The sequence below is a fragment of the Kogia breviceps genome, chromosome 20, assembly GCF_026419965.1.
Source record: "Kogia breviceps isolate mKogBre1 chromosome 20, mKogBre1 haplotype 1, whole genome shotgun sequence".
Lineage (NCBI taxonomy): Eukaryota > Metazoa > Chordata > Mammalia > Artiodactyla > Physeteridae > Kogia > Kogia breviceps.
The window spans coordinates 9048092-9060155 of NC_081329.1; the positions used below are offsets into that span (position 1 = coordinate 9048092).

At 37.9% G+C, this 12064-nt stretch overlaps 1 protein-coding gene across 1 annotated transcript; it reads left to right on the forward strand.

Annotated features, from left to right (window-relative positions):
* The first annotated feature begins 6254 nt into the window (after positions 1–6254).
* On the forward strand, positions 6255–6547 carry LOC131747419 (small nuclear ribonucleoprotein E-like). The gene has a single exon (XM_059049253.2). It carries the CDS (start codon positions 6269–6271, stop codon positions 6545–6547), a length of 279 nt encoding a protein of 92 aa, XP_058905236.1. The 5' UTR covers positions 6255–6268.
* The last annotated feature ends 5517 nt before the right edge of the window (positions 6548–12064 follow it).

A 12064-nucleotide genomic window follows, 5' to 3' on the forward strand; every position in this document is an offset into this window, starting at 1 on the left:
CTTAGGAGGCTACGCGGTGATGCCCAGTGTCCAGAGCCCAGGACCGAGGTTCCTGCAAGTGCTTCGGCTGACACTGGACACGGGGCACCGTCTCCCACTGTGCTTGTCCCTGACCGAGGACACCTCTCTCACCCACGTGGGGATGAAAGCACCTCTTCATGAGCTGTCTCCTGAGATGGCAGTGAAGAGCTTTCATAGTCATTAAACTTTACAGTTTAGCGACGTGTCATATGGGACATTCCTCAAACACAGGAAGGTGTTCAAAATCTGCTCGGGGCCCACATCACATGACAGATGTCCAAAGAGTAATTCCTGTTACTTATCTTTCCGGGATATACTCAATGTATCGATCAATATAAGAAAGAGACCATTTCACTGGGCATAGGGGACGCTGGCTCTCCCCACTGTAAAACTGTACAGTGACCAAGCCTTTTGTGTACATATGAGTGTGCATATGTACATATGTGCTAGATCATGACTTTATAAATTAATAAGCTGTTACAGACATTTCCTATTTTCCTCTCTGCCATGTTGGCAATTTCCTCTGAAGTTTCCATTTATCATCATTTCCTGCCGTCTTTGGCTGAGGTAGTGATTCTTCCCCCTCCACCCACAGCTTATGCAAAGAGTTCCCAAATCCTAACAAACTTTCTTTCCAAGTATCTTTGAAATACAGCCCTTTTTTGATTTCAGTGTCACCATCTTGGTCCAGACACTTCTTGCCTAATGAGCAGATTATTTCAAAAGCCACTAGACAATGTGAATGCAGTTTATTGTTGCTGTCTTTCCATTATAATTTCTCTTGGATGCATTGGGTTGGCCAAAAAGTTCATTTGGTTTTAAGTAAAGACACATTTTTCATTTTCACCAAGAATTTTACTGAACATTGTACTCACTAACTGAACGAACTTTTTGGCCAACCCGATATATTTATCTGCAAGTCAAAACTAGAGTTGCTCTAATATAAAATATTTTCATAACGTTGACCTCTTGCTAAGTAAGTTTGATGACCTTCTGCTTCCCCCTTCCTACTGAGAAGCGTCTTCCTGTTTCTCAGCACTTTCCATAATCTAGTTCCAACCTTGCTCTCAGATGTGTCTCCTCCTTCTCTACTGATTTCCTCTTGTCAACAAAACTGGGCTCCTCTTTGCAAAATCACTATTTATTCCTATTGCCACACCTATGATCATGAAAATGTATGTTCTCCACACCTGGGATGTTTTCCCTGCTTTCTCTCTACCTAAAACCATAGATATGATGACCATTTCTCTGAAGCCTTTTCTGATATCACCAGCCACGCTTACTCCTGCAACACATCAACTCACAGCCCTGAATTTCTGGGCCATTCACTCTGTTACTATGTATGACATTACTAATTATCCCCTCTCTGTGTCTATGCCACACTTTTCAATTAGGTTCTGATCTCTTATCCGACACGGCTTGAAGCTTATTCCAAAATTCTGCAAAAGTATGTACCATAGAAATCAGAAGCATCTATCAAAAACAAGCTTATACTGCCTCATTTCACGTATTTCTTTAGTCCCTACTCAACTTCAAAGCTGGAAAGTGACAAACCGTGTTTTATTCAAGTGAAGTTTATGAGCAGTGCACTAAATTTCAAAGGTCAAATTTCAACATTAATCTGACTAGCTCAAACACCTCATAAAAATATATGAGGTGAATAATAATGCAATCTAAAATGTTTGTGCAATCTAAAGATGAAAAACGGCTTCGCACAAGCTATTATTTTAGGCTCCTGAATATCTTATGGCACATTTTTTATATTAAAGTAGTTAATAAAAGCTTTTTGATGATATTATTGTTGGGGAAAGAATAACATATAACTTAGAGGCTAAATATTTCATACATTCTTTATCTATATTTAAGTTTTGTTTTGAGGATATGGTTTGCTCCATTCTCTGTCAAAATCACCCAGGTAGGAACCATGTTTTATTTTAGTTTTTAAATTTCCTGTTTCATCCTATAAGGCGCTGCATGAATGCATGATTCCTGACAAAATGACTCAGAGCTTCAGCTAACTGAGGCAGAAGGTGACAACTGTCTGCAAAGCATGGGATTAAAAATGAAGGAATTATACGGAAACGAATAGAAATATTCCAAGCAAACACAGGGAGGATTCAGAACTATGTATAGAAGCTGGCGAACAGCACCAGGTGCCTTGGGCGTTTATACTCAAACAGACTTAGCGCTCAGCTGTCTAACCCTGGTGGGAGGGCCCAGGGTCGGGAACCTCCTGCCTTCCCAGCGCTGGGAGAGGGCAGGGCCCAGGCACCCAGGCGCTCACGTGTCAGTCCTTGCTGTTCAAACCAAACTCACAGACGTTTGTGTATCATTTCTAATCGTGACTAGTTTTGGCTGACCACATAGAATCCAGTTTCTAGTAGCTGAGGAAATAAAAGGCCAAAGACACCAGGCCTGAGATGACAGGTTTGTAGCAGTGCCTCTTATTCACATGACCTAATAGTCTCCTTTACACGACATCAAGAATAACACCAAAAATAGAATGGCGTCCCTCAATATAAGTGAGAAAAGAGTAGCGTTAAGTCATGCATTTTGTTCATATTTGCAAAGGTGATATAATTACATACATTATAGATTCATTATATAAAGAATATATAGAGTATAACTAATAATTAGCAGGGTAAAAATTACCATACTTGCAGGAGAAATAAAAACAGAACAGCTCTTTCAAGGTATTTCAATAGACTAATGAAATTTCAGGACCAAGGTACTTCAGCCAAATTTGTTAGAGGATCTTCACATATGAATTATAAACCTCATCTCCTAAGGCAACTCTGAACATAGAGAACATTCCCAGTTTTGAGCAAAAGCAATGAAGTTCTGTATTTTTGTTCATTTGAATAACTACCTGAACCTAGAAGCTGACTGTAATTACACTGAATGGACTAAATTGTAGACTTAATATTCACTATTTGGCATTTGTTATAATTTGGTCAAACTAGTATACATTCTAGCATTACTAAGCCCTCGATGGCATAATTAATTCCTAGAATTTCAAAGTGAACATGAGGAGGTTCAACTCTCCATGAGATTTTGACATTTTGGTATTATTTCAAAAGTGTGTGCGTATGTCCCAAATGTGTAATTGAACAGAAAACTGAGGTTGTCCACTTGATATTATTTTCATTGTTGGTGTGGATCACTCCAGGTAAGACTGATGTGAGTTCCCTTTTTTATGATGTTTTTCCTCCGGGTTAGGGCAGCCTTTATGGAGCTGTCTTTCTAAAGCCGTGACACGTATATTCTCTTGACCCTGGAAGGTTTCATTGAGATGAACAGGTAGAGTGTTCTGCCTTGTGGGCTATGCCCCCCAAATCAGTAGATTTGGGACCTCATTTTACTCTCACACACTGGCTTTGTGATGTTGAGTAAATGCCAACCTCTCCCAGATTCATTTTCTTATTTGTACAATGAGATGAATATATTCATAGTTTTGAGACTCTGGCAATGGAAGACTTTTTTCAAAATACAAAACAAAGCACTTTCTCAGAAGCCCAAATGATGAAATATGTTCTTCTCAAATATGAAGAAGTGAATTGTTAAAGAGATTAATATTATCAACTACTTAGATGACTCTGTGTCTCCACAATTTGCTGCTCATTGCCAGCAAATTGTGACTCGAGGATCATCCAGGCAGATAATAAATAAACAAGAACAAGAACATGATTTGGTAAAGAATGGGAACCACAGAAAACAGGATGGTCTATTGACTCAGAATTCAGGGCGTGACATGGCCAGGGCAGGCCAAATTGAAAGTATTTCAAGGAGAAAAGTGGGGAAAGGAATGCTGAAGAGTTATGAGAACAAAGCTGGTTGTTATCAGAATCTTTGCGGGGGATCTCACGGTTGGAGACAATGAGGACAATGATTATGTTGATAATGATCATCAAGATGGTGAAGATAATGATGATGACAATGCCAGGACCCGTAGGGGGTCTTCCCAGGAGTTCTCAGTGTTCCTACAAAGTCTAGCCTCCTGAGCTGCTGATACTCATAAACTGTGAAGAGAGAGAAAGTCTGGTTTCAGTTTCCCCAGCGATATGTTACATTTCACATATCATGAGCATTTGTTCTGCAGCTATTTGCTTCTGTTACGATGGATCTATTTATTTCCATCCAAAATGATAAGACATTTCTTATCTCCACAAGACCCCCATGGTTATATCCAGGATAGACCCCTGATTTAACTCTGAGAGAGACTAAATAACCCAGAGACCTCCAGAGGGATTTGGGCATGCCTTCCCAGGTGTTTACATTTCAAAAGGGATGGTAATTTGGGTTGTAAACCTGGAAACCCTCAGTTTGTCCTCCTCCTGCAGAGATCACCAGGGATCCTTCCTATCCAGGCTTCAAGGAAACTTCTAGAAGCTAATGAGAATAGCCACCTTTTCTCCCTTTATGAGCAGAGGAAATGCATGTTTCTGGGCCCCTTTCCTACAGAACAGTTCCACTGGTTATGTAGGGGTTTTGTTCATCCAGCTCCCATCATGTTGCCTTGGGGAGTTCTAGACATGAGGAGACTGACTTAATATAATTCTGGCTATGGCTACAATTCCTAAAAGGTTGACAGCATTACCCCATCTTAGAAATGAGGAAAGGATGACTCAAACTAAAGAACTGTTCTAATGCTCACGGGTAGAGAAGTTCATACTCAGTTCTGATCCACACTCAGTTCTCAAGAGTAACAGAAGCCATGAAAAAACAACATCCTTAGAAACTCGAAGCTTTCAGCCCTCAGGAATAGGCTGAGGCACAAAAAAAGCAAAAGAAAGAAGAAAAGGAAAACAAAGGCACAAGTATTCAGACTTCCTTATCTTGGGGAGATAAGAAATCAGCCTGGGGAAGCTGTTTGACTTCCCATTCCTCTTAGCGACATCAATATCATTTCACAAAGCCTTCCCTTGGCCCTCCTCGGGTCTTCCTCAAACTTTACTTTCTACTTGTAGGCACAGCCTGAAGAATTCTGAAGAAACGACACAAGGGAGATACAGAAGCTAGGTCAAAATCCTGGACATTTGTAAGGGAAATAGGAAGACCATTTTAAGGTTGATGCCTTTGGATAGACAAAATGTTTACTCAATAGTATTCCTAACAGATTCTTTACTTTTATGTAGTATTAATTAAGTATGGGATAAACCTTTCAAAAATCATCTGAGAACACAGAGAAGTTTTTGTGCTAGCTATTATTATTACTAGCATCGTTTCCTATTTACAGATTTCGTCACCACGACTGACACTAGGGTTTTGCGTCAGCTTATCCCCCATCATATAACTTAAACCATTAAGCCTTGTGTTGTGGAGAGCACAGCACAAAGGCTGGTCAGAGATTACACAGCAAAACAAAAATTACATTTTTAAAGAAGCCATTATTTTTTCACATGGGAATTGTAAAGTTGAAATCTTAGACTGAAAGCACCATTTTATTGAAGTTTCATAGAGAAGGAAACTGCTTGTGCCATGTGGCGCTTGCTGATTAGAAAGTTATTCAGAGTAAAGTGCTAATTATGTGGTTACATTACATAACCACAATTTGTCAGAAAAGCATTTTCATTGAACAATACAATTATAGTGTGAATGCAGGAATTTATATTTTTTCATTCTCAAAAGGTCTTTATTATTCAGAAAAAAATATTCATTTCATAATGGACCACCTGCAAATAATGCTAATTTTGTAGGTTTGTTCCATACATTTAGTACATTTCTGTTTTAGTAAAGATTGTCAAAATAACAGGCTGATTGTGCCCAAAAGCACTTTTAAAAGAGTATTGTAAGCAAGAAATACTATAATTTATTTCATATAGGGTATTTCAAATTTAAATTTGCTATATACTGTCGATAATTTTAATTGATTCATATGGTTTATAACACATTATATTTTATAAGGTCATGTGGATAAAATGTAGAGTAAAATATTAACAGAAAAAATCTAAAAAATAATACTTCTTGCTTCTTGCAAGGAAGAATTCTCATAAAAGACTTATTTCTGCATTTGAGTACACATGAAGACTACAAATGTGGTGCTGGGTACAGAGCCGGCCATCCCCAGTAGAATTAACTATTCACTTGGATCAGGACCAGTATTGTTCTCAGTTATGCATACACAGCATGACGCCAAAAGTTCCTTGGAGTACATGTTGAACTACCTTCCTGACAAGCTAAAAATCACTGGGAGAAGTTGCCTTTTGAGGTAGTGTGCGGGATAGAGGGGTCTTTGTGAGCTTCCACCATGGCGTACCGGGGCCGGGGCCGGAAGGTGCAGAAGGCGATGGTGCAGCCAATCAATCTCATCTTCAGATACTTGCAAAATAGATCTCGGATTCAGGTGTGGCTTTATGAGCAGGTGAATATGCGGATAGAGGGCTGTATCATTGGTTTCGATGAGTATATGAACCTCGTATTAGATGATGCAGAAGAGATTCATTCTAAAATGAAGTCAAGAAAACAACTGGGTAGGATCATGCTAACAGGAGATAACAGTATTCTGCTCCAAAGTGTCTCCAACTAGAAATGATCAATGAGGTGAGAAATTGTTGAGAAGGCAATACAGTTTTTTTTAGGTGTGCTTTGTCAGGAGTGTAGTTCTAAAGCATTTATTCATATTGTTTTGCTCACCTATAGTTATTACCAGATGACAGTAATGCTGTGGGATTGTTTTTAAAAAAATAAAATAAGTCACTGGGAGACCAGAATGAATTAATGGGTTTTAGAGAATTAGTTGGTTAAGCTCTGAAGACAATGTCCTCTCCTGGTAGTTTTCAGCTAATCATGCTGCTCATGACCTTGACAACATTCTGACTGCTTCGTTGTTTCACACAGAAATTCTAGAACTGACTCAAGACTTGGTGATGTTTGCTAAGGCTCATTTTGTCAGACACTAACTGTTGAAATACGAGGGAAAACTGAACAGTAAATTTGCTGTTATAATGAATTATAATATTTATGGAACCATCTCGTTACCTACAGAGGATGTATATTAAAAATGTCAATGTAAAGCAGGATGAATTAATTTTAATACTGAACCCAAATCATCTTGTCCTCTCAGGCACTTCTAACATTTAGGTGCTTTGTAAAGAAGCTAAATTTATGGTGGTAAGAAATGTAAGTGGTCTTTGTATATTGTATTAATTTCTAATATGGTCATTTTTGCTAGTGTAATTAATAATAAATGCTAATTTATTTGTATACTTTTTCAAAATTTTCTTAGAAATTAATGTGCTTCTAGCCAGTTTATCTTTGAGAACTATGACCATCTAGAAAAACAGTATAAAAAATCAGCAAGGTAATCTTGTAGTTCTGGACAAAATCTATTAACCTCTGAAAAACTAAAAAAGTAAAGTTGACTAGGGTGACCTGTGTAAACCTATAATTCTCATTATACTCAAATCACAGGAGATGAATCTTTACATATCACCTTAAGCTGTGACCATAGATATTTTTTGTATGGATTCATTATATATATGATTATTTTCCTAAATAATCTTAGATTTTTAGATGCACTAAGAAAATGAATGAAGTATTCTAATTAAATACTTACAAATGTAGTTTTTCAGCTATACAAACAGGATAAGCATCCTAAGCTAAACTCTGAAAATTATGAAAATGTAATTAAATATGTTTTTTAAATTAATTTATTTATTAATTTATTTATTTTTGGCTGCTTTGGGTCCTCGTTGCTGCGCGTGGACTTCCTCTAGTTGCGGCGTGCAGGGGCTACTCTTCGTTGCGGTGCACAGGCTTCTCATTACGTTGGCTTCTCTTGTTGCGGAGCACAGGCTCTAGGCATGCAGGCTTCGGTACTTGTGGCATGCAGGCTCAGTAGTTGTGGCACACAGGCTTAGTTGCTCTGCTCCATATGGGATCTTCCCAGACTAGGGCTCGAACCTGTGTCCCCTGCATTGGGAGGCGGATTCTTAACCACTGCACCACCAGGGTATCCCTAAATATAAGTTTTTAAGGGCCCAAACCACGTTGCGGAATTGTGGAATTATCATAGGCCATCACAGCTGGAGAGCACGGGGGCTTCTTTTGTGGCGGCCCTGGTATCAAAAACAGAGTTAGACTTTGTTCTCTGTAATTCATATTGGTTATTATGGGGAAAAGGTATGAAGTAGGAATTTATAAAACATGGGGTTAAAAATATTATTTTGAACCCAGAGGGTCTGTACAGAGAGCCAGAAGTCTGGTGGTGTTTGCTCTGCTGAACAGTTGGTAGCTATTGATGCTGTCTGTCAAAACACAGAAAAATTGATTGTATGTAAAAACTGTATTCTTTTCAGAAACCACAAGTTTCTGAGTGACAACTCAACAGGAATCCTAATGACGCACTGTAATAATTCCCATCGATGTTTATTTTTGTACAGCATGTCGCATCGTAAAAGTGATTTTGAAGCATTATTTAAATATTACAATGACTTCATCACTCGGGCAGTTCTCTAAAGTGCTTTCCATATTTTTTTAATCTGTAGAACTATGGATTGAAAGTAGTTTAGTAGAGGAACTGACATTTGAGCTGATCCATAAAAAAATGGGTCGCTTTGGCATCTGGGGGGACCCTGGTCTCATTATCATAATGTGAAAAGTCAGTAGGACGACTCCCATTTCAGGCTCTGGCTGGATGCCACCATCAGAAGCAGAACACTGGTCAAGCAAACTCGTGCCTTAATCCAGTGGGGCACTTTTTTGTGATCTGTATCTTGTTTTTTCTAGCCAGTTTCTTTTTGAGAGCTTTTATTGATTCCTGCCAAAGACTATCACAATATTCACAGTAGGAAATTTAAGAGAACTGTGGAAAATAGAAACCCACAACATATAAGTGGGCTGACGCAAGGACCACAAAGCAGTGAAATTCAGTATCTTCTAGCCACATGAAAGATCGGATCAAATGTGTGTTTATGCAGATACATTTATGTGATGGTGTGTTCCAGAAAATAATAAGAGACAATCCAGGATGTAGGTCAGGTCTATAAGATGGGTAAGTCTCTACTTATTCTATGAAGACAGAGATAGCTGGAGAGATGGTACCAGGACAAGGAGAAGTAGGTGTTTAATGTTTTGATAAAGAATCCAGGAAAAATCAGGCTACTGGTGCCACAAGCAGCCTCATAATTATGATAGAAAATGATGCCTACCATTTTTACATCTCAATTTTAGAGCATGCATAGGTAGTCCTCGAGGATATTTAAATCAATACACTAATATTCATCGTTGCTCTCACTTGTCTGTTCCACTAGTATGGATCTCTTGGCTTAATTTCCAAAATATACAAATAGCTCATACAACTCAACAACAAAAAAAAAACAACTCAATCAAAAAATGGGCAGAAGGGGCTTCCCTGGTGGCGCAGTGGTTGAGAATCCGCCTGCCGATGTAGGAGACACGGGTTCGTGCCCTGGTCCGGGAAGATCCCACATGCCGCGGAGCAACTAAGCCCGTAAGCCATGGCCGCTAGGCCTGCGCGTCCGGAGCCTATGCTCCGCAACGGGAGAGGCCACAACAGTGAGAGGCCCGCATACCGCAAAAAAAAAAAAAAAAAAAAAAAATGGGCAGAAGACCTAAATAAACTTTTCTCCAAAGAAGAAATACAAATGGCCAATAGGCACATGAAAAGATGCTCAACGTCACTAATTATTAGAGAAATGCAAATCAAAACTACAATGAGGTACCACCTCACACTGGTCAGAATGGCCATCATTAAAAAGCCTACAAATAACAAATGCTGGAGAAGGTGTGGAGAAAAGGGAACCCTCCTACACTGTTGGTGGGAATATAAGTTGGTGCAGTCACTATGGAAAACAGTATGGAGGTTCCTCAGAAAACTAAAAATAGAATTACCATATGATCCAGCAATCCCACTCCTGGGCAAAACTCCAGACAAAGCTCTAATCCAAAAAGATACAAGCACCCTTATGCTCATAATAGCACTATTCACAGTAGCCAAGACATGGAAACAACCTAAATGTCCATCGACAGAAGAATGGATAAAGATGTGGTGCATATATACAATGGAACACTACTCAGCCATAAAAAAGAACAAAATAATGCCATTTGCAGCAACATGGTTGCAACTAGAGACTATCTTACTTAATGAAGTAACTCAGAAAGAGAATGACAAATACCATAAGATATCATTTATATATGGAATCTAAAATATGACACAAATGAACCCGTCTATGAAACAGAAACAGACTCAGGGACACAGAGAAGAGACTTGTGGTTGCCAAGGGGTGGGGAGAGATGGAGTTTGGGATTAGCAGATGCAATTATTATATATTGGAAGGATAAACAACAAGGGCCTCTGTATAGCACAGGGAACTATATTCAATATCCTGTGATAAACCATAATGGAAAAGAACATGAAAAAGAATATACATATGTGTAATTGAGTTACTTTGCTATACAACAGAAATTAATGAAACATTGTAAGTAAACTATACTTCAATAAAGAATAAAATAAAATAAAATAAATCAATCAATATACCATGCTACTTCCGCACCCTGATGTCAGGGTTATTTCTTCTTTCTATCATTTTCAACTCCACGATTACACCTTCTACTAAGCGAGAGTGGATCAGTGCCGGTGGTGATGATGGAGAAAACCAAGAAGGGCCGTCTTTCCTCAAGACTTAGCTATATTCCTTGTGTTTGAAAAAGGCTATATTCCTTGTGTTTGAGAAAGAAGACCAGCACCAGATGTCATATAACTGAAAAATTATGGACCAAATTGAATTTTTTAAGAAACATGAGTTTTAAGTTTTAAAAAACAGGTCAGTTAAAATTCTCATTTTGATTTTTCCTTTTCCCCTGTTTTCATAGTAGCTTGAACAGTGCATGAAGAGTCATAGAGGAAACCCTTTTTATTACTTTCAACCTAAAAATAATGTGAATTTTTCCAAAGCAAGGAACATTATCTCATCCTGGGAAATTATAGTTGACTAGGGACCCAGGGAAAACATTATTCTCTGGAAATAGAATGTACTCAAGTTGGTTAACATCTCTGAAAGTATATTAGAAACCATATTTTTTATAGGATCATGTATCTTCCTTGACTTTGCTCCTGATTTTAATCCTTTCCTGAGTTTAGCTCCATATCATTACTAAATTTACTTGTGGGTTTGTATTTCTGATTTTCCTTTTAGTTTTCCTTTTAGTTTTTGCTTACAGAACTTGCAATGAGAAAAACAGCCCTCTTCCTTTCTTTAAAACAGTTAAATTATATTCTTAATGTATCACCAGAAACAGAGAGGAAGAAGAAAACAGCTAAACAATAAAAGTATTCATTATTTTTGGAAGCACAGTTTTCCAGATTTATAGTTATAGCTGTTTAGTGATACTCATCTAATGGTTTAATCTTGTTTTAAAATGGTTCCAAAAATAATTAAGAGATATATTCATAGCAGGTCTTAAATCTCTTTTCCCTATTCATTTACTTCTATGAAATATTAGCCTTTTGAAAGAAATTATTGTTGGGGGTTAAAGAGTATACCATATTGCTGGCATTTAACATAGTAAATATTTGGCTTAAATAAAAGTAATTGAACCTAGGGTGATCTTCAATCATTATGAAACAGTATTTCTGGTTTCTCTTAACTTCACGGAATGTTACTGACTTTCCTAAGTACAAATTCTGGATGCAGGTGATATGGAAGTGACCTATAAACAAGGCCCAGCGTCCAGGAAAAACAAAGACAAACAAACCCCAAACCAGGATGCTAATGAAACAGCCTCTTACTTTCTAGTTCAGGTATAATATTTTAGGAACTTATATACCCAATTCCTTTTCCATAACTCTCTCTTTTAACTGGGCTCCTATTTAGACTTAGACAAAGGAAAGAATCCACTTGCTTAATTATCAGCAATTAAACTAGTTTTTTTTTAAATCCTGGAAAAGTTTCATATGTCTTGAAATCATAAAAATATGCTTCTAAACATTCCAGCTATCAAACATACATAGTTGACTACAGAAAGTATTTTTAACTGAATGATGACAAGTGGAATCTAACATCTTCAGATGCTAGGGAGGACC

Bases quoted from the DNA above. Each gene is read 5' to 3' on its own strand.
- LOC131747419 (XM_059049253.2), top strand. From the start codon at position 6,269: ATGGCGTACCGGGGCCGGGGCCGGAAGGTGCAGAAGGCGATGGTGCAG.